This window comes from Carassius carassius, chromosome 19 (genome assembly GCF_963082965.1).
Source record: "Carassius carassius chromosome 19, fCarCar2.1, whole genome shotgun sequence".
Taxonomy (NCBI): Eukaryota; Metazoa; Chordata; class Actinopteri; order Cypriniformes; family Cyprinidae; genus Carassius; species Carassius carassius.
The window spans coordinates 12,374,221-12,401,919 of NC_081773.1; the positions used below are offsets into that span (position 1 = coordinate 12,374,221).

The 27,699-nt window shown below is 35.0% G+C and overlaps 1 protein-coding gene across 2 annotated transcripts; it reads left to right on the forward strand.

Annotated features, from left to right (window-relative positions):
• sytl5 (synaptotagmin-like 5) lies at positions 1-27,618 on the forward strand. Of its 2 annotated transcripts, XM_059499853.1 has the most exons (17): positions 1-199; positions 7,570-7,932; positions 10,104-10,310; positions 10,487-10,602; positions 11,388-11,490; positions 11,872-11,974; positions 12,073-12,202; positions 13,093-13,193; positions 13,410-13,487; positions 17,716-17,781; positions 17,949-18,127; positions 19,513-19,615; positions 19,688-19,849; positions 19,930-20,038; positions 20,573-20,702; positions 20,801-21,009; positions 27,177-27,618. In XM_059499853.1, exons 2-17 carry the CDS (start codon positions 7,814-7,816, stop codon positions 27,317-27,319), a joined length of 2,058 nt encoding a protein of 685 aa, XP_059355836.1. In that variant the 5' UTR covers positions 1-199; positions 7,570-7,813; the 3' UTR covers positions 27,320-27,618. The 2 variants fall into 2 exon arrangements, with proteins under 2 accessions (XP_059355836.1, XP_059355837.1); XM_059499854.1 differs by lacking the exon at positions 17,716-17,781.
• Positions 27,619-27,699: the final 81 nt, after the last annotated feature.

The window sequence follows — 27,699 nt, forward strand, 5'->3', positions numbered from 1 at the left end:
GTGTACTCGGTCACGGGGAATCCGTGGGAGCGCAAACTCCGCCCACGCCATGATCATCTCCAGCGGTGAGAGCGTGGGGGGGGGGGGGTTGCCTCGCGCGCGGAGCTCGGGCTGCAGTGAACACGCCGCTACAGAGCTGCTCTTGACCATGTAACAGGACTGCAGTTCACGGGATACTGACGAGCGAGCGCTGCGGCAGGTAGGACATCAGTTTATATCTCGGTGTGCTTCATGTATGCTGCTTGAGGGAATAAACGTGGATTTACGCTGATATGGACGCAGGAACTTCAGTGCTCCCATTCTGTCTCCTCTTCAACTGTCTGTTTCTTCTTTATATTCTTCTATCGGTTACATAATCTTAAAACAGTCTAAACCCCACCAAAGTCAATGTCAGAGGATATTCCCTGACAAGGAAGCCTGTTTTAACGCTGTTTGTGGCATTACCTATAATGTCGTCTCACCAGGTGTTTGAACAGGTGCAATGCAGCAGAGCGTTTTTCTGTTCATCGAGGTAACGTGAGCCTGAAGTCGTTTTCATATCTTTGTATAGGCAATTTTTGCGAAAGTTTAAAAGTGTCGCCACGGTTCGATCCGAGGTGTTTATTGTACATATTATGTGATATGTGAGGCTAGTTGTCCCACTTTTTACTCAGTGAATATTAATATCTCTATTAATATTAATAATATTAATCTTGTCTCATTTTGATTCTGTTGTGTTCACTTGAATGCTATTGAGTGAATATGAGGATACTGAGATTTTTTTTTGTATCATATAATTTACAAATTTAATTTAATTGAATTAGGCTACCTAATTTAGTAAGGAAACATTAAGAAATCAAGCCTGTTTTGCAATTATATAGGTATGAGGATAACTAACATATGGGACAGGAGCTAAATCACCTTTGTACAGTGATGATTTTTGTCGTCCACGAGATGTTCTTTAACCTGATTACATGTGATTGCCTGGTGTGTGCTGTGTTTATCTTTTAGTATGATTTAGTATCCAGAGCTATTATGTGACATCATGAATGAAACAGATGTCCTACTAGCCTACAGATTAAACTCTGTGACCACTCACATGGGTCGAAGAGTGCTGTTGGAAGTTATACACACGGATTTGAGTGGTGAAACACACAGTGACAGGGAAAAATCACCTCTTGGCATTTTAACCTCTTGTCACATGCTTATAGGTAACTGTTTAAGATGTGATGTGTCATCTTTTGTGTTTTATGGGCAACAACATAGTAAATCACTTCTGTTTTCTGAAGCATTAGCCATTTATACCTGAGTGAGACATAATCAAGATCAGAGGCAGCTGGAGGAACAGCATATCAGTTTGACTGGACAGGGGTGCATTGTATTGCTCACTTGTTCATACTCTTTCATAGCTCCAGACAGTTATTTATGTTTAATGAAAGTATCAGATGTTCATTCTAACACAAGAAGTAGACACTAATGCGACAATTGTGAACATACAATATGAGTATAGAGCTGTATCATTATATTAATTTTTTCAATTTATATATATTTTGTAAAAATTTTTAAAGTTTATATTTTAATTTAGTTTTTAACATTGTTGCTATTTTTTATATTTTATTCTAATTTATTTCTGTAACTGGAGAATTTTTAATTTTACATTTTTATAATACATTAATACATGGAGTTATAATATAAGTAAAATAATGCAGATATTAATATTAGAAGTATTTAAACCACAAAGTAAAAAAAAAAAAAATGCATAAAACAAAATTGACCCTTTGAACATGGAATTTTACTCCCATAAAATCACTAAGTGTCCATAATATTTGTAACCGGGTGCCTGATACTGATACACAAAGAAAATGTATCATATACATAAATAGGAAAATAGAAACACTGACTATTAACTATACAGACAGGAAAAATTAGTGGCAGCTGGACTGTAAGAACTAAATCAATTTCATTTCAATTCAAGACTGAAAGCAAGCTCATGAAAATTTTAAGGCCTTTTTGTAATTTTAATGTGCACTGGTCCTGAAAGAGAATGTGGGTTGGAAAGTTTAACTGACATCACAGAGGGACCAAAATCTGTCATGTTCAGACAGCAGTAGTACATATAAAGTGCTCTACCATATGATTAACTGCACAGATCATTCTACTGATGTCCATTTTAACAATCACAATCATACTCTCCATAATTGACAATTGATATTGATTAGTGTGTATGTGTGTTTAAATAAGATGCATGCATTAAAGATTCAAAGGGGCACAGCTGGAGAGGATGACAACAATACATTAAATTGCATGTCGTTAGTCCATTAGTGCATGTTATACTTCGTAATTGGTCTGAATGTGTCTGGAGGGACTCTAGCAACATCATTTGATTTATATCTGCCCTTTACATCCATGTTTGTGAACCATATATTTGCCATATACGATGACTTTGAAATAGACAATGTTCATTTTGTGATTAAAAAGTTGCTTCTCTTGGTGTTAGTCTGTGTAATATAATGTAATGTCTGACTTAAAATATAATAAACATGTACATTGGCTTTATATTGACTGTTTTCCACCCTGCTATCTATAGATTTTGATATTTGTCATTTAATACTCAAAATCTCTTATCGGTCGACCACTACTATACTTACTACCCAAGACCCAGTTTTTTCTTGCTAATCTGCATTTCATAGCTTTTTGTCCCTTTTTTATTATGCTAATAAAGTCTGTTTGAAAGGCATACAACATGTATGAGTCTAATCTCTATTAAGCCAGGTGTTGTTAGTGAATGTGTCTCCATCATTAGAGGAGTAATTACTGAGCTGAGAGCTGGACTGGCAGCTTGTTGACTTGCTCTCTTGAGATTTATGCACTGGACTACATTTCCCATGGTTCTTGCAGCATGCTTGTCATCTTAAATGTTGCTTTCATATCATGTTGGGATGATCGGATGGCATCATCACAGTGTCTTAATTTCCCAGAGGGAAAAATCAGGAATGTGAAGAGTCACGATTAAAACATGCTGAAATTGGTGTTGTTGTGTCTTTTTGAATTTGAATCGAAGAGCATTTTATTTCAAATCCTTATGACTGGTCACAAAAGGAGGCAGATAGTTAATCATTTTCATTGAAAAAGTGCAGTGTTACCATTTATCTAAATATCTCTTTTTGTGTTCCATGGATGAAGGAAACCAATGAAGGTTTGTAAAAACATGAGGGTGAGTAAATGATGAGAAAAACTATTCATTTAAAGTACACTGCTGTTCAAAGTTTGAAGTCAGTAAGATTTAAAAAAAAAATTATTCAGCAAGGATGCATTAAATTACATTAACATTTTAGTTAAAGTCTATAATCTATTTAAAATAGGCTATATTTATTTAAATGTTGTCCTTGTTAATTTTATATTCATTACTGAAATATTTATTATTGCTTCCACAAAAATATTATGCAGCAAAACATGTTCACCATTGATAATGATAAGAAATCTTTCTTGAGCAGCAAATAATCATATTAGAAGAATTTCTGCAGAATCATGTGCCACTGAAGACTAGGGTTATGATGGTGAGGAAATTTTCCCACCAGTTAATCAACATATGACAACACTGCTAATAGCAGTATCACCTTGGGGGTGGGCATTCCCTCTTTTCCCTGCTTTCCTTCACTTTTAAATAGCTTGTAAAAGTGGCTTGTGCATTTTACTTTCACTTTCAAATAGTGGCAATTCGGCATAAAGCAGTTGTTAGTTTGAATTTTCTCACTTTTCCTCGCTTCTCTTTTAAATAGCTTAAAAGCACCATGCGCATTTTTCTTTCACTTTCAAATTAGCGGCAATTCGTTGTAAGTGCTTGAATGCAACAACAAAATACAACATCAAACTCACTTTAGCCAATATATAACTTTTATTAACAAAACAAAAAAAAATACACCATGCTATAGGGCAGGCTATGCCTAATATAAAATAACAAACAACTTACATAAAGTTTAAATAGGTATACAAAACTGGAAATAAGTAAACGTATAATAACCAAATAAATAAAAAACGTTGAACGTTTATTAGCAAAACAAATTAGAAAGCATGGAGGCACAGCATACACCTTGATGGCAAATAAAATTAATAAATTACACAAAGTTTAAATAAAGTAAAAATCAGCAAACACTGTGGAACTAATTAAATAAGAAACACATGTTTAAAAAGCTTTCAATATCAGAAATTCAAAATCAACAAGCTTTTCAAAATCCAAAATATTGCCAAACAGGTACTTTTGCATTTTGTTTTCGAAACTAAATCATCCGCCATCATCTTGTCTGTCTCACCTCACTCTTCATGTCAGCCAGCTCGACTCCTCACTAGAAAAAATGAAGTCTGATGAAGTCTGTACATATTTTTTAAATATATTCAAATAGATAACCCTTTTTTAATACTTTACAATAATTTTTGTTTTTACTGTATTTTTGATCAAATAATTGCAGCCGTGGTGAGACTTATTTTATACATCAAATGTCATACTGGCCCCAGACTTTTGAATGGTACTGTATATTGTTGAACAACACGAGGACTGTGTTGGTGTATGTTTATACAGGGCTTTGTGTACACTAATGTGTGTACTTAGGGTGGGATCCAGTGAGTTACCGCACCTTTTGTAACCCTGTAATTTTTTTTATTAAAGCAGCTCAGCAGTTTACATCTTGCTCTTGGGTTTTCACACCAACCTTCAGACTCAAAAATATTCAAACTCAAACACTTACTAACAACTGCCTGACAATGATAGCAGTAAGAGGGAGAGGGGATTTTTTAAATTGGTGTTGCTAGACATTTCTGGCCCATGCTGTCCTTTTCCTCAGCAGAGAAACTGAAGTTGCACTTTCAAAGATCATGGAGTTTGTGTGTGTGCGTGTTTGTGTGTCCCTGTAAACAGTTCTCGCATGAGAAATTTAAATTAATTTTGCTCCACATCTTCCTGGTGAGTCAGACACTTAATGGAGCAAGAACCTCAGTTACACAAAGGCACAAACATACACGTGTGCAGTTCAGCTTAAAGCAATTTCTGTGCTGTGACATTACAAATAATTTGTCACCTGTATATGACACAGATGTACATATGTGTGGTTTTCACCGATGGCAGGCACATTTCTAAGTGTAAATGATGGGTGTGAAAAACAGCTTTTGATGGTTCTGATTATGTGGGCTGGCCTGTCAGACATGGTGTATCAGACTATGTCAGACAGACAGACAACAGAATATTGGAAAGCAAGTCATGCCCACACACTCACTGGACTGCATATTTTCTGTCTTCCCCATTTGTCACTCACTACTGATTTCGAAGAAACCTGGAACAAAGATAAGATGACATATATGCAGTTACTGCTACATATTAACCCAGACCATGCACACAGACAGTGCTGGGTGTTGGATATGACCCATAAATCAGTGCTTCAAAAAGGAAATTAAAGTTGTCCACAGATCCAAGCCAGTACAATGCTTCAGTCTTGATGGGGCTTCCAGCAAAGACAACTGAACATGAATGAAATTGTTATAGATCAGAGCTGGCACTTTCTAAGAATACAAATTAGTGTCTCATGATGTTTCTTTAAAGCAATAATTGTGAAATGTTCTTTAGGGAAAGAACCACTAGATATGATATACAAACTTTTATGTTTATCATAAAATCAACATAGGATGGAACCTTTTTAACTCAATCAATTCAATGTTTTTGATTGTCTTGACTGTATTCACCTATTTAAAGGGGTCCTATTATGCTCTTGATTGTTTTTGGGGTGTACTTGAACATGCTCTCAGGCTCAAAAAACAAATGGTTCAAAAAACAAATTATTTTTCACATAATTTACATTATTACAATAACTTTCTCCCCAGCCTGGCACAAATGGCTCAATTAGTTCCGGCCTTGACGAAGGCCCAGCTTCTGAAAAACAAAATGTGATGTGATTGGTTAGCTATCCCAGTGCGATGTGATTGGCGAACAGCTTAGACGGTGTTTCAGTATTGCCTCTACAGCAACACTTCTTCTTCGTCGTCGTCGTTGTCGTCTTGTCTGATGCACTCACCCATGACCTCGCCCCTCCCCACCCCCCAACAATTCTAATTATTATTTGTGACATCACAAAACCTGGGATACAATGCTGTAGTCCAAGTGAGCCATTCGTTGTAGTGCTAAAAAGGTATTTTAAAAAAATAATAAAAATATCTCCCTTTGGAGTGGACTTTGAGATTTGTAAATCTTTTTTTATGGCTAACCTTACACACTACACACTGAATAAAATTCAAAAAGTGAAAAAGCTTAATAGAACCCCTTTAAATCTTATGGGAATATCAAAATAATGACATACGTAAGTTAATTTTATAACAATAATAATGACTGTTAACAATATTCTAATAATCCTAATAATATTATAATAATGTAATATACATTATTAATTGTAATGGTATCAGCTAAACCTATGTATGTTCTTACTGACATACACTAGTTAAAAGTTGAAATAAACAAATATTTAAATTGGTTTGTAATAGTTTGTAATTATCATATTAATATAACTAAACAAATTGATAATTATCTTGTTTAAATTAAAAACACTAATTTCACATGGACATTTTTCAGGTAGCCATTTTATAGCATGACGTTTCTTCTGGATTTTATCAAATTACAAAAAAAGAAAAAACAAATAGCATTGCATGAAGAGAATGTAATATGTCTTCTTATGCATTTGCTATGCTGAATCATTTCAATTCTTATAACTGAACTTGTAAGGAAGAATTTCTTTAATTTACTGAACAGAATAATACCCATTCATGTATTTTTATTTTATTAAACTATACAGTTTCATTATTTACTAGACTTCAAGCTCTGTTATCTACCTTATTTGTGGAAAGTGTGTGCTATTAATTAAAAGGTTATACGTTCAGTCCCAAGTATGACTGATGTACGGTGATTACTGTCCTGTTCTCTCACTCTTGTGCTCTCGAGCGAGCCACTTCACACCAGATTGCCGCTGGCAGACTGCCACTGCAATTAATGTATTGTCACTTTAGATAAAAACCTAAATGGTGACTTGTAGCCGCATGGGTTTGGCTGGGCTTTCATAAAGACATCTGGACTGTCAGTCTATTCACAAAGCAGATAATAAAGATCATCAAAATCCATAACACAGTTTGTAATACTGAACCACATAAAAAGTGCTTAATTTTGCCTCTGAATTATTCTTATAATTTTGGATTTGTATACAAATATGTGATCTCATTTAGATATTAATTATGGTTTTAAAGGTTTGAATATTTTTTCCCCTCTGAAGTTATTTGCTAATTGCTAGTAAAAGGATTTTTATTTTATTTTTTGAATTAAAAGAGTAGTAATAGGTTTTAATGATCATTTTCGACCATCTCGCTCTGACCCTTTGGTTTTAATCTAACCTTTTTTTCTACTGGGACTCGGGAGCATAATTTTTCCTAATATTTATTTAACTCTTTTGACTTCAACTAGGTCATAAGGTGAATCAGAATTCACTAGTTATACAATAAGTATGAGACCTAAAATACCCTGATTGATCACTGATGGTTTTTATATGGATGTTATGCTTGCAGGCATTCAGCAGGTGAAAAGGTTATCAATGCACTGACCAATAGGATCACATTTGTCAAGAGATGAATGTTATTGTCTGAAGATCCGGGCAGATGACCTTTTTGGGGATGTGAAGATAAACTGAAGCAATCCTTCATTCTGACTGAGGATTCCAGCTGCATTCATGAAGCATAATTGTTAGTGGTTTGTGGCCAGTTTGATTGGCTGAGTCTTCCTGGAGCTCTGTGAGCAGTTCTTTAAATAGTCATGGCGAAGACAACCGATTCTCTTAATCTGTCCTTCCTCCTGGAGCACGAAAGGCAGATGATCCTCAGTGTTCTCCAGAAAGATGAGAAACTCCGCAAGCGAGAGGAGAAACGCATCAGGTAGCGTCTTCAGTGCACATCATTTCATCACAAGCAGTCATTTTCTTTAAATGTCTACGCATTATATATATATATACACATACACACACACACACACACACACACAAACTTTTGCAAAAGTAGCTACTGTGCAAAAAAAGTAGCTAGATACATCGAATAATATATAATTGCAAGAAATTAGGGTTTATGAATGAATGAATTGTTTATGAAAAAAATCAATTAGGGTGCATCAAATTTTTAAAGAAATTATAGTAAATATAACAAAAACACAAAAAACTTGAAGAGTACCATAAGTAATTTATATACAGTCGTGGCCACAAGTTTTGAGAATTACATAAATATTAGTTTTCAAAAAGTTTGCTGCTAAACTGCTTTTAGATCTTTGTTTCAGTTGTTTCTGTGATGTACTGAAATATAATTACAAGCACTTCATACGTTTCAAAGGCTTTTATCCACAATTACATGACATTTATGCAAAGAGTCAGTATTTGCAGTTTTGGCCCTTCTTTTTCAGGACCTCTCCAATTCGACTGTGCATGCTCTCAATCAACTTCTGGGCCAAATCCTGACTGATAGCAACCCATTCTTTCATAATCACTTCTTGGAGTTTGTCAGAATTAGTGGGTTTTTGTTTGTCCACCCGCCTCTTGAGGATTGACCACAAGTTCTCAATGGGATTAAGATCTGGGGAGTTTCCAGACCATGGACCCAAAATTTCAACATTCTGGTCCCTGAGCCACTTAGTTATCACTTTTGCCTTATGGCACAGTGCTCCATCGTGCTGGAAAATGCATTGTTCTTCACCAAACTGTTGTTGGATTGTTGGAAGAAGTTGCTGTTGGAGGGTGTTTTGGTACCATTCTTTATTCATGGCTGTGTTTTTGGGCAGAATTGTGAGTGAGCCCACTCCCTTGGATGAGAAGCAACCCCACACATGAATGGTGTCAGGATGCTTTACTGTTGGCCTGACACAGGACTGATGGTAGAGCTCACCTTTTCTTCTCCGGACAAGCCTTTTTCCAGATGCCCCAAACAATCGGAAAGGGGCTTCATCGGAGAATATGACTTTGCCCCAGTCCTCAGCAGTCCATTCACTATACTTTCTGCAGAAGATCAATCTGTCCCAGATGTTTTTTTGGAGAGAAGTGGCTTCTTTGCTGCCCTTCTTGACACCAGGCCATCTTCCAAAAGTCTTCGCCTCACTGTGCGTGCAGATGCGCTCACACCTGCCTGCTGCCATTCCTGAGCAAGCTCTGCACTGGTGGCACTCCGATCCCGCAGCTGAATCCTCTTTAGGAGACGATCCTGGCGCTTGCTGGACTTTCTTGGACACCCTGAAGCCTTCTTTACAAGAATTGAACCTCTCTCCTTGAAGTTGTTGATCATCCAATAAATTGTTGATTTAGGTGCAATCTTAGTAGCCACAATATCCTTGCCTGTGAAGCCATTTTTATGCCACGCAATGATGGCTGCACGCGTTTCTTTGCAGGTCACCATGGTTAACAATGGAAGAACAATGATTTCAAGCATCACCCTCCTTTTAACACGTCAAGTCTGCCATTCTAACCCAATCAGCCTGACATAATGATCTCCAGCCTTGTGCTCGTCAACATTCTCACCTGAGTTAACAAGACGATTACTGAAAGGATCTCAGCAGGTCCTTTAATGACAGCAATGAAATGCAGTGGAAAGGTTTTTTTGAGATTAAGTTAATTTTCATGGCAAAGAAGGACTATGCAATTCATCTGATCACTCTTCATAACATTCTGGAGTATATGCAAATTGCTTTTTTAAAAACTTAAGCAGCAACTTTTCCAATTTCCAATATTTATGTAATTCTCTAAACTTTTGGCCAAGACTGTAACTGATTTCACTAAATATTATAGATACTAATAACGAAATATTCAGGTTAAAATGTAGTGACTCAAATCCATGACTCTTCTTTTAGAAATTTACAAGGCATCCGAATGAGCCAGTTCACTAGAATGAACCACTTTCCTGGACTACATACTGTATGTCAGTGAAAGAGACATAAAAATCGCTATGTGGCGTTGAAAATGTCTTTTTGAAATGGATGAACTGTGTTCAAAGCAGCAGACCTGCTGTAGTTAATTTATAGGGTGAATACATTTAGTTACTCCCCAATAGTGATGCCAGGTGTGCCTCTACAGGAAACTGAAAAATGAGCTTCTAGAACTGAAGCGAGCCGGGCGGCGTAGTTCAGCGGATCAGCGTGAGTGTGCTGTATGTCTTCGTGCTCTGGGTCTCATCTTGCAGAGGGGTAATGTGTGCACTAACTGTCATCGGCGCGTCTGCAACTTCTGCACTGCTACACCTTTAGACAGCAACTGCAGATGCACTGTGTGTGCGAAGACTGCGTGAGTCACACACAACATCCTTCCACACTCTGGTCTGTAATGGTAAATAGATAGTAGACACCATGAAATTGTCAACAGTTCATAGGCTCTTTAATAGGTGAACCAATTAGGCTGTGATTGGCACTTCTATAATTGGTCCTTACACAGTGTTGTCTGTGTGTGACTGGCTGATTTAGGGAGCTGAAGGTGGTTACAGGAGAATGGTTTCTGGAAGAGAGATCCAAGAGATTCCAACGAGTCAGCATTACCAGCAGTGATGTAGTCAAACAGTCCATCCTCAGTAGTCCTCCAGGTGAGACCAAATCAGTTTGTGTCAACACAGACATCCATCAAACAGTGCCTGTAAATGTTGCCATACACTGTCAGCCCTGACATAATGGAAAATATTCCTCTCCAGGCTCTTTTTAATTATTTTAATCAGAATAGTTATATTTTTCAGTATATACAAAAATATATTAATATTATTTTTGCATGACCAGTTTGACAGCAGCTTTGACTATAAAAAGCAGAATTCTGATCAGGTTTTGCATTGATTAATGGTCATTTATAGTGAATAATATTTTATAAAAATAATAGAAAAAATATTTTGGAATATTGAAATCATTGATTGATTAATTAGTGTTTCTCCAATGATGTGATTTACTCACCCTCAGGCTATCCAAGAGCTTTGCTTTGTTGAGTTTATTTCTCTATTAAAACAGATTTGGAGAAATTAAGTATTACATCTAATTCTCACCAATGTATCCCTTGCAGTGAACGGGTGCCATCAAAATGAGTGTCCGAACAGATGATAAAAGCATCACAATAATCCACATGTACTCCTAAATGACTAGTTCTCCACTTAGCACCTTTAGAAGTGAAAAGCTGCATGTTTTTATAAACAAATCCATCAAGATATTTTTAACCATAATATTGTTTTCTCTATTTCGTTTCTCAGTATTTTTTGACAATTTTTAGATGAAACTCCCACAGTAAAAGTGAAATTGAATTGATTGTTTTTTTTTTTTTTTAGCTTAAATTGCTTTGATATGCTTATTGTTTTATTATGAATATCTGTATTTGTTTATGAATATGGAGGCTCGGCTCACAGATCATCAGAGATGGAGAGATCGTCCACGCCACAGCCTGAGAGATCAGCTACACCCCAATCCCAGAAAAGCACAGGGAAGAACAGGAAAGGGTGAGGGGCATCATTTATAGTCCATTCAGTTGGCTATGCTTGAAATCACTTACTGTGATACGGTTCTTGCAGTTAATAGTATTTGTGTTTTATGCTTTCTTCTTATGCCTGGAACATTTGCTTAAATGTAACACTGTAAACGCTGTATCCCATAATGCAATGCACTCAACCATTTACAATATGACAAATGAGCCAAGAGTAATAAAATCCATGATTTTGAACATGCTGTATGATTAGTGAGAACAATAGAGCCTCCAGCTGCTAGAAATTAATCCTGTTGCATACTGTTTCACATATTAATTTGTAAAAATGGTAGGCAGTAAGCTAGCATTTCATTCTGTGCCAGCATGTGTCTGCACATTAAGGCTGTCTGTGTTTTAGGAAGAGAGCGGTTGCAGTGGAATCATCAGGGTTACCAACAGTACCCAATAACATGAGAGCACAAATGGTGAAAACACAGACTCAGATGGAGACAAGAAACAGGGTAACACATGATCGCACAATTGCATTCCTGTATACAGATTTGCATGCATGACAGGAAAGCAGTGTTTAGTGTCTGTGTGTGTGCATGTGTTTATTCAGCCGGATGGGGCAGAGAGCGTGTCTAGTATACAAAGCAGTGACAGCGTTACTGAAAAGATGGCAGATGGGCGGAGACAAATGGATTCTAGCACACCCTCTATTGCCGTATCCAGAGCCTCCCTCTCATCAGGTATCACCATGGCAACAACTCTACATTTATACTGTTCCTGCCAGTGACACTAGTAATGACATTTGCCCTTAAAACTGTCCTTACATCAGTTCACTGTAATATTAAAAACTTGAAAAAGTCTGAGGCCACACTGAAAATGTGTGCTTCCCAATCTGATTTAAACATGGGAATAAACAGATACATCATGCTAAATAGAAATACAGTATATTTAGAAGTAAACAACAAAAAAAATCTTTGAATTTTTAACCTATACTTTAAAAAAGAAAGTAAAAAATAGAGAAATATGTATGTGTAGAACTATTTAAGATTCTGCGCTATTGCTCTATTAAAATTTTGCACTTAAAGTACAGTAGTGCACTTAAAGTGCACTTAAAGTAAACAGTAACAAAATAATAATTTTTACAACAGTGATTCTCAACCATCTTGACTCTTACATCCTCCCATTGTCCACAACAATATTTAAAGACCCCATTATATTTTGAGTTGTTTGTGATTTACTGGACAATATCTTTTTTAACTCCCACAAGATAAAATATTTTAGAGCCTGTCATAACTAGATCAATGTATATTTATAAAAATACCTGTGGAGTTACACTATTTTATTAATTTACATGACTTCTACAGGTCTTGTGATAACACTTTTTCACACTAATTAGGCTGCCTCATTTATCCAAGTTTTTCAATATAGTAAGATCCCTATTCTTTCAAAGAACATCTTTAAAATAAAGTAAAAATAAACCTTTATAAGTAAAGAAAATGAATAAAAAACATATTGTACTTTTTCGATACAGGTCTCAGTATTTTGGACATCACTGTGTGTCTTTAGAAGTAGTATAAAATATAAAATAGGCAGAAATGTGGTTAATCACGGCATCTTCCTCTCTTCACAGATCGCAGTCGCTCTGAGTTGGACCTCAGTAATCCCGGTGAGGGGCTCAGTGAAGACCCTCTGATTAGTCGATGTCACTCAGTCCCAGGCCTGAACGATGTGGTAGCTTTCAGACACAGTCTCTTAAACCACTTCTCACTTGGAATCATTTTTTCCTTGTGTGCAGGATATGATTTCCAGACAAGGAGTTAAAATAAGAGACACCCTTCTGTAATGAGATTTTTTTCTGACTTCATATCACAGAGTGAAGTGATGGTGTAAAGGAAATCAGTGCTGTTTTCAATGTAATATTTGCTAAAGGAAGTGTTTGTGCTTTAGGACTCGGATGAGGACATTGATGCAGTGTTATCAGCACACTATAAAACCAACCGGAGCGTCTGCAGCGCGCAATCAATGGTATAATGATTTGCACAGAAACACACACACACACACACAAACACTATAATCACAGGTGCTTTGCTGCAATTTGTGATTGCTGGCTTTGTGCAGATGTCTGACTGAAACAACATATATAGCCTACTCATTCCTCTTTCTGTGTTATGCTTGTGTGTACTCTGTTTAGACTTATTTGTGTGCCTTATGGCAGGAGAACCTGAAATCCAAATCTTTACCTCCTTTTTCTGATGTTAATGTACACCATATGCTTTAAAACTTGTTCCAGCTCATGCCTTGTGGATATTAGCATTTCCTCCTTCTGGTAAAATATCCAGTTACATGAGATCGCTTAATTTGTTGACTCACCTGGCAGACCCACACATGAATTTTTATCACCCAATCTCATAAACACACAAAACACACATGAACTACTTAAAGTGCATCATCATATTTCTCTGTTCTTGGCCACACACACTGGTGCAGGTGGTTCATTAAGATACAACAAAGAGAGATAATTCAGGCAAACAAGAAGACAAGTGGTCTCTTTCAAAACAGCTGACATAACTCGTAGCTCACGCAGTCTCTAATAGCTAGATGAGTCAGATGTGAAGGGTGCAGAATGAAGAGGGAACACAAGAAAAAAGCAAAACAACTAGCAACTACAAAGTCGTATTTTCACGGAATAAATATTCTGCCATAATTTACTCACCCTCATGTCATTCGAAACCTACATGGCGTTCTTTTGTTGAACACAAAAGATGAAGTTTTGAAGAATGTTAATGCAGCTCTTTGACATACAGTGAAAGTGAATGGTGACTGGGGTGGGCAAGATCCACATAATGACAAAGCACAGTAAATGTAAATGTGATGTGATCCAAACAACTCTTGCGATGTATTCCAAATAAAATACATTTCAATGAACTGAAAGATATTATGCAATATTTCCCTAGTGAAAAATAAATATTCTAAAATGTATTTTAAATACATTTATTTCATGCTAAATTTATGTACTTAATAAAAATACCCTGCAATTGTACTTTTAGTATACGAAACTGGTATACCTCAAGTCAAATTTTGTTCTTAATGCACTTGAATTGTGCAGAAGTAGCACTGAAGTCCAACTAAAGATACACTGAAGTAGGCCTTTATTTGATTGTGTTAAAGTGGAACTATTGCAAGTATACTTTAGGTACACTTTAAATATCTTGTATTTAAAGACTGATTTTATAAATAAATAAAAAATCATACAATCCTTATCAATAGAGACAATATAACACTCTAGGCTTAATACTGTATTAAGAAATGTGCATTGTACACAAATAGTATAATTTTTAAATCAGTAAGTCTGGAGCGACATAGTCCGTGTATCATTTGTTCAGTCATTTTTTTTAATTTAATATAGAAAGTATAAAAATGAGAAAAGGGTTCCTTCTCCATTTTTTCTATATATATATATTTTTCCAACAAACAAAAAATTTGAATTCCGCTTAAATTTTGTTTTATGTTCAAGGATAGAAAATGAATAAACCACTTGAATATTAAATTTCTACACGTGGGTGGGAATTAAATGCACCTTTCTGCTGATTGTTCAGCTGAAGATCAAACTGTGCCATCAGCAGATCAGTTCTTCTGCAGTATCACGCAGCAGAATAATAGTCTTCAGCTGCTGTAGTTGTACGCATTTATTGCAACTATACATTTCGTAATTTTTAACACAAACAGACTAATGAATAACTTGACACAACTCTGTGGAGACCAGCTGTTCCTAAAGTGATAGGGGGTCCACAGAATAATTTGCTATAGCCTAGTGTATTTTAAAGACTGTAAAGTCACTTTTTATCATGATACATGCTGTGATTTATTCCAAAGTGATTTATATGATGCATTTAACATCAAATAATCTAAATGAAGACTTTTAAAAGACAAGTATTCGCTGTGGTTCGTGTTTGCGGTATGCACCAAAGATGATCAAGGAGACCAAGACACGCTAAAGCAGCGCATTCTTTGTTCTTTTTATTTTTCAAAGGCATGACATTTTGTAGTAGCGTAACGCTACACAAATAAAAATATACATTTTACCATACGACTATTAATTGACTTAAGTAGTTCCCTTCGATGGGGAAAAAATCCAAGTAAATATCAATCAGTATTTAATATTAATTCAAACTGCTTTAATTATGACTACTGCTTATTTCCTGTGCACTTCAATACTGGTCTGTGCTTGACTATACTCGCGTCTGTCTGCTTATTGAGTTTATTTAACCCAAGCAGCAACCTTCCGGTCTCTCTTGTGAAACCAACACTTAAGTGACTAAAACTGCAATTCATCGACTCTCCGCTAGAGGCTTGATCCAAAAGGGAGTCAGTCCCATAGACTCCTCATGTTAAAATGCCCAGCTTTGCAGCAGAAAGAAATGTTAACATCCTGGTACAAAAAGTGGTCTATATAGCTAATTTTGCCCTTCATGGCATCTGTGAGGGGGTGAATGTTTTTTATAACTCATCCATTTAAATTATATTAAGTCTTAAAATTCTGCATAATTAAGGGCGTGGCAATTTGAGTGACAGGTGTATTGCCGCTGCTGTCACCACTGTCGAGGTAGGTGGGCGTGGTTTCAGGAACCAGCTCCCTCCTCTTTGCCCATTTTCAAATATCTGGGAGTGATGCGCGGTGACGCACTGAGCTTCAAAAATGCTCTTGACGTCTTGATGTCACGGAAACTACATCCATGTTTTCATACAGTCTATGATTTAACCCATCACATTTTTTTTAACTGTGTGAACTAGAATGTTGTTCTAAAGGCTTATTATTTTTTTTTCTCAAAACACGCAAAAAATGTCCTGCTCGCCTTTGCCAATTTAATGGCAGATAATTTTTTTCTTTTTTATATTCCAAGTGTTCTAAAGGTATACTGTGGCGTGAAACAAACCGAAATGGCAAGTTATTACGAAAATGTTATTACGAGATTTTATTTTATGAAAATCTTGCATTGCAGTCCTCTGTGCAAGCGCATATCCTTTTGAGATATCAATTATAATCAATTTTAATAAAACACAAGACTTTCCTACATTATAAAACGCTAAGGGAAGGCTATTTAATATATTTTGGTCTCCGGTTGGCAGTCAGAATGACAGCTCTTGCACGTTTTGAACTTTATAGGCCTATATATACCCAAGCCAATTTATTATTTTTTCCATTTTGTCTTAGTGTTTAAAATATTTATTCTGAAACAAATGAATTAATTAAGGGGCTGTTTTTTTTATTTTTTACGTTCAATATTAGGCTGCATCAAAAAAAACGAATGAAGGAATGATACACAGATGCGATATGTCAGTACATATGTTAATTGATTTGAACTATACTTGGTATGAAATGAATGTGTTTTAAATATATTACTTTTTAACTAGGCTATTACTTGTTGAAAGTCTTGCTCTGTACCATTGCTATCATATCTTTATGTAAATTCGAATGTGCGCTGTAAAGATATATTGTGCCAGAATTGGCATCTATTGTATGGCTTCAAAAGACCTATGGACTGCTTATGGTATTTTTTTTGTCATTTTTGGAGGCGTTCAGTTCCAGTTACCATTCGATGCTACTATATGGAATGGAGTAGTGATGCGTAATGGTTTTTATTTTTTTATTTTTTTTTTACGTAACAATGAAATAGAAATTAACATCTTCATTTAGTTGAAAAATGAAAACTGAAGACAATGTTTGAGTAATTCAGCTTGAGTAACTGAACTCTATGTCTGTATGCTGTAAATTGAACCATATCAAATTTATTCAACAGATGAGTGGCCTCATTTCAGCTGAACAAATTTGAAAACACCCTTTTCTTTTGTAGCTTATCCGTGTTGTGTGCATCGAATAGACGAATGGTTAAAACACATCTTCTGAGAAGTGCTAATTAAACACCACTGTTTGAAATAATTTTTCGCTGTTTGAATATTTTCAGTTCTAAATATCAGTGCATCACTAGAAAAGAGCCGTATGAATGTTTTGCTAAAACACTCCCTTTATGGAAGAAAAAAGGTCAGATGGGTTTGAAATTACATAAGGGTGAGTAAATACGACACAGTGTTCATTTTTGGACTGTGACATCTACAAATAATCAAATGTGAAAAAAGCTCTTTCCTGACTCCAGCAATCTGTTTCCTGTCATATTATCAATGTTTTCCTTATTCTACTGTTCTGCTCTTTGTTTTTTTCCTGCTATCCAATCTTCTCTCTCATGTCTTATTCTAGTCTTCTACACCTGCCTCGGAGAGAAAGTGGGGTTTCCTTAATGTACCTGACTCAGATGCTGACACTGTGAGTGGTTGGGTGTGTGTTTGAGTGCAGATGTGTGTGTGTCTGTTGCTCTGTTGGCTTCAGATTCTCTCTCTTGCCCTTCTGTACGACTGAAGAGTCAGGCATGCACTCAAACACAAGCATGTGAAAGATGCACCCCAAAGACTCTGCTTATGTGTGCTCTCCAGACCAGCATCAACAGTTTGATGAGCGTGTACAGTGAGACGGGGGACTATGGCAACGTGCGGGTTTCCGGGGAGATCCTGCTCAACATCTCTTACAGCTATAAAACAGGGGCACTCAACGTGCTCGTCCGCGAGTGCCGCTGCCTAGCAACCGGGGATGAGAGGAGACAGCGCACGGATGCGTAAGGCCACACACACACACACACCGCTATAGACTTCACTTTGAGCCCTGGCAGAGCATCTCTGTATTGCATTTATTTGCGATGCCAATATATTAACATTAGATTTATCTCAATTAATTATTTTAGTAATTCATTTAAAGGGATCGTTCTCCCAAAAATGTCAATTCTATTGTTATTTACCCACAAATAGTGTTATTTTAGTATTATATTTATATATTTATTATTATAATGGATGAGCTTTTATTTTCATAATTTTAATTTTAGTAATTTAGTTATGTGCTTTATTTATTTTATTTAGCTTTATGTATTCTTCTTTTTTTCTTTTGGTTTTAATTTTAGAACATTAACTTAGACATTTTATTTCAGTTAGTGGCCAAGGTAGCAGTTCTAATTTTCAAGGTTTTTTTAATCAAATAATTATATATTATTTTATTTCAATTAATTAAAAAAAATTAATAGCTGAGGATAATTGTTGGTAATTTAATAATTTAAAATTGTAGTCCATTCCTCAAAAAGCACTTTGCTTTTATTTTCATTTAAATTATAAGTTTTAGTAACTTAGCTATGTGCTTTTGTCATTGTTAATAGTTTTTTTTTAATTCTATTTAGCTTTACTTTTCTTTTCTATTTTATTTTTAGTAATTTTAGTATATCAATTTAAAGGTATTTTATTTCAAATAGTGGCCAAAGTAGCATTTTAAATTTTCATTCGTTTTTTTATTATTATTATTATTTTATTGAAGTGTGGAAATGGAAAACATAATTAATTTTCAGGATAATTATTGGTAATTTAATGACTTAAATTTCACTAATATTTGTCATTTTTATGTTTATTTTTGGGTGAATAAAACATACGGTATTTGTACTCCTTTCATTTTCATTTTATCAGTGTCCTCCAGAAGCCTTTTTCTACTTTAGTACTATTAAAGTTGTTTTAAATGGTACATAAATGCACCTCAGTCCAGTATCCATTCATATTCTCATCTAAATAAACCGACACACAAAATGTAAAGGATTGTGATGAGGATTGTATGATTTTTGAATATTATCAGGCTTTAAAAGCAAGATATTTAAAATGTATCAGAAGTATACTTGTATATATTTAGTTGGACTTCAGCACTACTTCCACACAATTAAAGTGCATTAAGCACAAAATTAGTTGTTCACAAACACTTTTTGTTTTCTGTCATTAAAAAGGAACCAAATGATTTAACTCAGTAACTATAAGATTAATCAGTAATTGCTGACATTGAATTATTGTAGTCCTTGACTGCTCTAGGTTCATTACATAACTTGTATAAAGTTGTTTATTTGTTGTATCCATTTAAAATATCGATATAAAGATGTCAGAGGCTGACATTTTGGTATTGTGTGTGTGTTTGCAGCTATGTTAAAACGTATCTCCTGCCAGACAAGTCCCGTCAAAGCAAAAGGAAAACCAGCATCAAAAGCAGCACCACTAACCCAGTGTTCAATGAAAACCTGAGGGTAAGAGTCGTTCATGCCTGCCTTACAAGGTTGATGAGATGTCGATATAAAGGCTCTTATCTCTCTGGATAGTACGTGGTCAGTCACTCTCAGCTGGAGACGCGCACACTGCAGGTTTCTGTCTGGCATCATGATCGTTTTGGACACAACAGCTTCCTGGGGGAGACGGAGCTGACCTTTGACTCCTGGCAGTTTGACACGCAGATAGAGGAGTGGTTCGCTCTGCAGCCCAGGGTGAGCTGAGCTCAACACACACAAACAGAAACAGTGTGAGAGAAAGAAGTCTGATGCTGAAATGTGTGTGTTTGTGTCAGAATGAGTCTTATGTGGACTCAGTGATGCACTACAAAGGAGAAGTGACTGTGGTTTTGAAGTACATTCCTGCAGAGAGAAATGTCTCCCTGCCTCTGGACCAAGTGCAAGGTATGATTTAAAATTAGAAATGATATTATTTCTCCACCTTTTCATTGTTGTCAAAACATATGACTTTTTGACAGCGCATTACTGAATATTAATATGGCACTTGTTTATTTATGGTGTGGTTTATAATCATGATGTTACCTATCAGTCATAAATAGCTTACAGTTAGGTTTGTAAACTATTAGATGGAAGAATAATTTGTTATAATAATTAAAAATAATGTATTAATTATTTATTGAAAATGTCTTTGTTTTTGCAGTTAATAAATCATTATAAAAATTGTGTTATAGTAGAAAAAATTTGAATATTTATACAGTAAACTTATCAAATATAAAAGCAACCAATTAATGTAAATGATAATTAAAAAATGCATAATGTAAATTTAGAAACATTTAATCTATCCATGCTAGGATATCTAATAATATCTATATCTTTATCTAATATCTAATCTTTTTCACAACAACATGAGATTGAATTTTCCTACAAGCTGTCTGTATACATTACTAGTGTTAAATCAAGCTCACTTTTGTTTCTTAGTGAAAAAAGGATTTCTGAAAGGAAAGAAGACCATCACTCTTCCTAAAGGAGGAATGGTGGAGCTGCTGGTTAAGGAGGCAAAAAACCTGACAGCAGTCAAAGGAGGGTCCTCTGACCCGTTTGTTAAAGGGTGAGTTCATTTTTTTTCATATGTAGTACACTTTGTAAACTCCTCCTTTTTATACTTCACAAACTCACTCTCACAACGCTTTTCTTCTTGCACACCAGATACCTGCTGCCTGATGACAAGAAAAGCACGAAGCACAAGACCGCTGTGGTGAAGCGCACCGTAAACCCACGCTGGAATCACACTTTCACATACTGCGGCCTGCAGGACAGCGATCTGGACAGCGTGTGTCTGGAGCTGACAGTGTGGGACAGAGAGCCCTTCGCCAGTAACGCCTTCCTGGGAGGTGTGCGGCTCGGGGCAGGGACAGGTGAGTCTTTCTTTAGCTCAGCCTTTTTCAGTTTAGTCCAGAGAATGAATTTGAAGCTTTGCATTTTCTGCATACAAAATTGTGTATAGGAACCAACAGAAAACAATATTTTATTTTATTTTATTTTATTTTATTTTATTTTTTATTTTCAAGCATACAGTGAAAAAGTGTACAGTATGTACAACATAAAACAATAATTGAAAAAACACTGATGATCCAACAAATAAAATTCACCGCTGCTTGAAAAAGGAGTGGGCTGAAGTTTAACACTTGTTAATTCCCACCCCTCTTTCAAACTCTTAATACATTAGTTTTTTTTTTTTTTACAAAACACAAACACATAAATCTTCATACATTTATACAAAATGTTAGCAACAGACATTCTGGCTTAACCAACTCAATTTCCTTCATTTTTATAACGTTCAAAAATCATTTCTTTAAATCTTTTCCTGAATTGTTTTATATTTGGACATTTCTTAAGCTTCTCATTTAGGTTATTCCACAGTTTCACCCCTTGTATGGAAACACAAAAACTTTTCTTCCTACTGTGTACCATTGGTAATATGAAATTTAGTTTTCCTCTCAACACATACCCTCCTTCTCTCCAAGTAAATAACTTTTGTACATTTTGAGGTAAATCATTACACTTTGCCCTATATAGAATTTGCACAGTCTGTAAATCCACCAAATCTTTAAATTTTAGTAATTTGGACTCCATAAAAAATATATTAGTATGTTCCCTATAACCCGCCCCGTGAATGATCCTTAAAGCTCTCTTCTGTAAAATGACAAGTGGCTGAACTGTTGTTGTATAATTATTTCCCCACATTTCTACACAATAAGTAAAGTATGGCAAAACTAATGAACAATAAAGCATACGTAAAGACTTCTGATTTAAAACTGGTCTTGCTCTGCCAATTATTGCTATACTCCTTGAAACCTTACTCCTAACATAACTAATGTGTGGTTTCCAGTTCGCTTTATTGTCAATGATAACTCCTAAAAATTTTATTTCATTAACCTTTTCAATGACCACTCCATCCATCTTAATTTCAATTTGCAAATTATTTCGACCATTACCAAACATCATTAATTTTGTTTTCTTTAAATTTAGTGATAATTTGTTTGTATCAAACCATAATTTAATCTTCTCTAATTCCTTATTTGTCTCCTGCACTAGCAACTGTAGATCACTGCCTGAACAAAAAATATTAGTGTCATCAGCAAACAACACTAATTTCAATACATCTGACACTTGGCATAAATCATTGATGTAAATAAGAAACAATATCGGGCCTAACACTGCCCCCTGTGGGACTCCACAAGAAATTTCCAAGCATTCAGAAAAATAATCTCCCAGCTTCACAAACTGCTTTCGCTGAGTCAAATAACTTCTTATCCAGTTTAATACCTTTCCTCGGATCCCATATCGCTCTAATTTTCCTAACAAAATTTCATGATTGATGGTATCAAACGCCTTCTGTAAATCAACAAATATTCCAATAGTATGCATTTTGTTATCTACTGAACTTGATATTTCTTCTATAAAATCTAACAATGCAAGTGATGTTGCCCTTTTTGCTCTAAATCCATACTGACATTCATTAAATATATAATTTTTTTCCAAAAAGTTGTCAAGACGAGTGATAAAAAGTTTTTCCAGAATTTTTGAAAATTGTGGAAGCAGAGAAACCGGTCTATAGTTTGTAAATTGATGTTTGTCTCCTGATTTATAGAGTGGAATGACCTTTGCTGTTTTCATTTGATTAGGGAATGTGCCAGATTGAAATGATGAGTTATAAATATAGGTAAGAGGTTTTGAAATGGCATCAATAACATTTCTCACCACCGTCATATCAACATTGTTACAATCATTTGAAGTTTTATTCTTACATTTTGAAACAATTTGAATTATCTCACTTTCCTCCACCGGAGAAAGGAACATTGAATTTACATTTCTTTCAATAGAGCAATAACCATATTGATCATTTCTGGGGTCAGGAATATTCTCTGCCAGCTCTTTCCCAATATTGACAAAAAATGTATTGAAAGTATTTGCCACCTCTATCATATTATAATTGTCTTTGTCTCCCATATTAAAATATTTAGGATAACTTAACTGGCCAGAAGATTTTTTTATTACTTTATTCAATATTTTCCACATTTCCCTCACATCAGATTTCTTAGTTTCTATTAATTTATTGTAATAATCTTTCTTAGTTTTCCTCAAGATATTAGTCAATTTATTTTTATATTTCTTGTACTTATTTTCCGCCTCTTTGGTTCTTTGTTTAAAAAACTCCTTATAAAGCAAGTTCTTCTTTTTGATTGCATTTTTCAATCCCTTTGTAATCCAGGGATGACCTTTTTTATTTGAAATTGTACATATTTTCTTCAATGGACAATTTTTGTCATATAGTTGTTTAAATATTCTCATAAACTCATCATAGGCATCATGTACATTGCTCTTGTCATATACACCGTCCCAATTTTGTACAAATAAATCATTCTTAAAAACATTCAAGGACTCTTCTGATCTTAATCTTTTGAATTTACTTAGTGGTTCCTGATGAGGCTTACAATCGCTATCAAACACTGTAAATACGGGCAAATGATCACTGATGTCACTTATTAATATTCCACTTATTGCATCATTAAAGATTTCATTTGTTAGAATATTATCAATTAGTGTAGCGCTATGGGTCGTTATCCTCGTAGGTCTAGTGATTTTAGGGTACAAATTCAAGCTATAGATTGTGCTAATGAAATTTTCTATCAATTTATGCTTATTTGGATTGAGCATATCTATGTTGAAGTCTCCACAAACAATGATTGTTTTACTAGCTTTTTTGATATACATTTCCTCCATATATTCACTAAATTTTTCAACACATGAGCCTGGTTTTCTATAAATACAACTTAGAATCACATTCTTCCTATGTTCTCTATGTAACTCAATTGTTAAACATTCAAATATATTTTCAACAATGAGACTCATATCCTCCACAACACTAAATCTCAAGTTAGTGTCCACAAATAATGCAACACCTCCTCCTGCTCCATGTTTTCGGTCCATGTGTACAAAATCATATCCATCCAACTCAAAATTTTCTTTTTTCTCCTTATGCATCCATGTTTCAGATAAAGCAATTATACTAAATGGTTGTGCCAAACCATGCAAATAGTTCTTAATATTTTCAAAGTTTGCATAGAGACTTCTACTGTTTATATGTATAACGGAGAGTCTGCCATCTTTATTAATTTGATTGTGCATTTCATCTGTATAGTAGCCACAGTTTTTATTGGCACAAGTAAAAAAGTTCTTGTCCGGATCAATATCATATTCCATATCAAAACTTATGTAATCAGTATGTTCAAATATTTGCAACTCCAGACTGGTTGTATCTTCTGCTTCAGATGAGTGTCTTATTTGAGTATGTATGTCAGTCAGCTTACCTCGTATTCCAGTAGCCTGACAACCTTGTTTACTCATACTCAGTCAGCTCTTCCAAACCCCTCACCACCAATACCTTCGCATCTTCTGGGCTTCCATTTAGTTTTATAAACACTTTACAGTTGGCAGTCCATGTATGTTGTATTTTCTTCATTTTTCTCAGGTACCTGGCTTTCTTTGCGATATCTGCATTGTGCTTTGTGAGGTGCTCATTGATATAAACGTTTGTTCCTTTGAGCTTTTTTCCTTCCTTCAAAATCGCAATCTTGTGTTTTCTGTTTGCAAATCTCATGATGACAGTAGATTTATCGCTGGCTTTCCTCCTCGGCAACACATGGCAAGCCTCAACATTATTGCAATCCAGATCAATTCCTTTTGATTGTAAAAAGCTCGCCACTTGTTGCTCTGTCGAGCTGGTATCAATCTCAGCTGCTGGATCTCTGATGTTTACGTCCACCGCGCGAGCATACGATCGGGGTTTCACCGTGAACCCGGTTATTATGATGTCGTTCATCCTCGAATTTTGTTCGAGGTCTGCAACCCGATTCTCCAGCTGCACTATTTTCATGTCTTTCTCCGCGTTCTGGATGCGAAGAGACTGGACCTCCTTCACCAAATCCAAAATACGGATCTGTTGCTCCTTTACCTCCGTGAGCTGTGTTTTGAGGAAGTCCAACGTGACTTTAATGTCATCGATTTCCTCAGCCACATCACTTAACTTCTTCGGCGGCATTTTCACTGCTGAATCAATGTAATTTTCTGTGTTTTTCCACACATCCACTGTTCACCAATATTAAATTGCAATAATATTATAGATGAAAGCCTTTTCGTGTTTCATTTTAATTTTAGTAAATTTATTTTATCCTTTTGTTCAGTTTTATTCTTTTTTTTTTTTAAATATTTATATATTGCTTTAATTTATTTGAATTTTACTGAACTTCAGCTCATTTATTTCTCAATGTTTTCAGGTTTTTTTCTTGAAACATTTGAGATGAAAAGGCATGGATACAGTTATTTAAGCATTTTTTCAGATGCAAAATTTATGGGAGGAGAGCGTTTAAATTCAGTTACACAAAGTTCTCAGGTTCTCTCAGGAATAACAGTCATGATTGTTTTTTTCAATTCTCTGACTCAAATTAAGATAATCATTAAGTCCCAAAATGTTCTTGAATACAATATCCACTGTAATGTTCTTTCCAAACGTCTCCTTAATCAATCATCAATGATGCATGAAGCGCTACTTTGTGCAACACATTTTGTATTAATTTACTGTTACAAATATGTTTTATTCATGTCTTCACTCACTCATGATCAGATCATTCTTTTTCTCTTTGATGATCAAGTATTAGAGACCAAATTCTACACGTTTGCCATATTTATAATCATAAATGGTACTTCAGGTTTCTTACATTAAAATCAGTTTACCAGACTAATTTCCACGCTTTCTGACCATTTAATGAAACTATTTTTGCAACTTTACCTTAATTCGTGTTGCAAATGTTTATATTGTATATTGACTTCTTTTTATAATTATAAATATTTCAATATTATTTAATATAATATTTCTAATTCAAATAAATGCTGTTATTTTGAACTTTCCATAAAAATATTAAGCAGCACAACTTTTTTCAACATTGAAATCTTGCTTTTATTAGTTTATTGTTCTCGATATTTTAAAGGGCTTTGAAACATCTTGCTGAAGGACTGCAGTTGGAAATGACAGACATTTTGATTAATGTGTTTTCCTTATAAATAAATTGATAATATGATGATATTTAATGAAACTATTTTTGCAACTTTACCTTTATTCGTGTTGCAAATGTTTATATTGTATATTGACTTCTTTTTATAATTCTAAATATTTCAATATTTCTAATTCAAATAAATGCTGTTATTTTGAACTTTCCATAAAAATATTAAGCAGCACAACTTTTTTCAACATTGAAAACTTGCTTTTATTAGTTTATTGTTCTCGATATTTTAAAGGGCTTTGAAACATCTTGCTGAAGGACTGCAGTTGAAATGACAGACATTTTGATTAATGTGTGTTTTCCTTATAAATAAATTGATAATATGATGATATTAAAAAAATGTCAAATCAGGATATTAAAATGATTTCTGAAGGATCATGTGACACTGAAGACTGGAGTAAATGCTGCTGAAAAATTAGCCTTGCATCACAGGAATAAATGTACTTTTTAAACCATATTCAAATAGCAAACAGTTATTTTAAATGGTAACAATATTTCATAATTACTGTTTTACTGTATTTTAATCAAATAAACACAGTCTTTGTGAGCATAAGAGACTTCTTTCAAAAACACTAAAAACGTAACTAGTTTATTCATTTGTTTATTCATTCATTCTTCTATTCATCCACACATCTCCATGTCATCTATTTCCTAAAATGTTTTAAGGAGAATAGTTGTAAAACCAATGTTTATATGCGTTTTGTTTTTTCAAAATAAGCTAATGACAGCGATTTTCATTTGGAATATTTCTCTGCGATACACTGAATGAGCTCTTTGATGTGAATTACAGCCGAACACACACACACAGTCCTAGCTAGCAACAAGTCGATTTAATTTCTTTAAACTAATGTTTGACATTTTTCCCTCTGTGAGGGTCTGACATATAAGCAGCATGACTAAGATTTTCTTCTCGTGTTGATCATGCATACAGAGCAGTTAACTGATCTGTTTGTCACCTGCAGGTCTGAGTTATGGGAAGGAAGTAGATTGGAATGATGCCTACGGGGAAGAGCAGCGGCTATGGCAACGCATGATTGACAACCCTGAGGTCCCGCAAGAGTGCACCCTGATGCTGCGGTCCAGCATGGCCAAGAGGAAGACATAGAGAAAAAAGGGAGTGTTTTCCTCATCACATCCGGTCACCTCTAGACACTTTAAAGTGCTCTTTATGTTCTTTGGCAGTACTCATACGCACTCTAAATTCTCAAGATAATTACATGTACACACATATGCGCCATGAAGGTCCTATTTACACCTGGTAATAAGATCCATCTTGACTGAGACAGATTGGCATTTCAGATTTCAAAGGAAAGAAACTCCGATATTATGTCTACATGCATCTTTTATGTCAGTGCAGTACTGCATGTTGTTAGAGCACAAAAAAGTTAAAAAGAAATCATACAAAGTCATACATTTAAATAGATTGAAATTTTAATCTAAGCACAGGCATAAAGTTTAAAGCTGCTTTTACATTTATTTTAGTCC

Bases quoted from the DNA above. Each gene is read 5' to 3' on its own strand.
- sytl5 (XM_059499853.1), top strand. From the start codon at position 7,814: ATGGCGAAGACAACCGATTCTCTTAATCTGTCCTTCCTCCTGGAGCAC. The intron at 12,203-13,092 runs GTATCACCATGG...CTCTCTTCACAG, and splicing joins CAGAGCCTCCCTCTCATCAG to ATCGCAGTCGCTCTGAGTTG. The intron at 19,616-19,687 runs GTAAGAGTCGTT...CTCTCTGGATAG, and splicing joins TGTTCAATGAAAACCTGAGG to TACGTGGTCAGTCACTCTCA.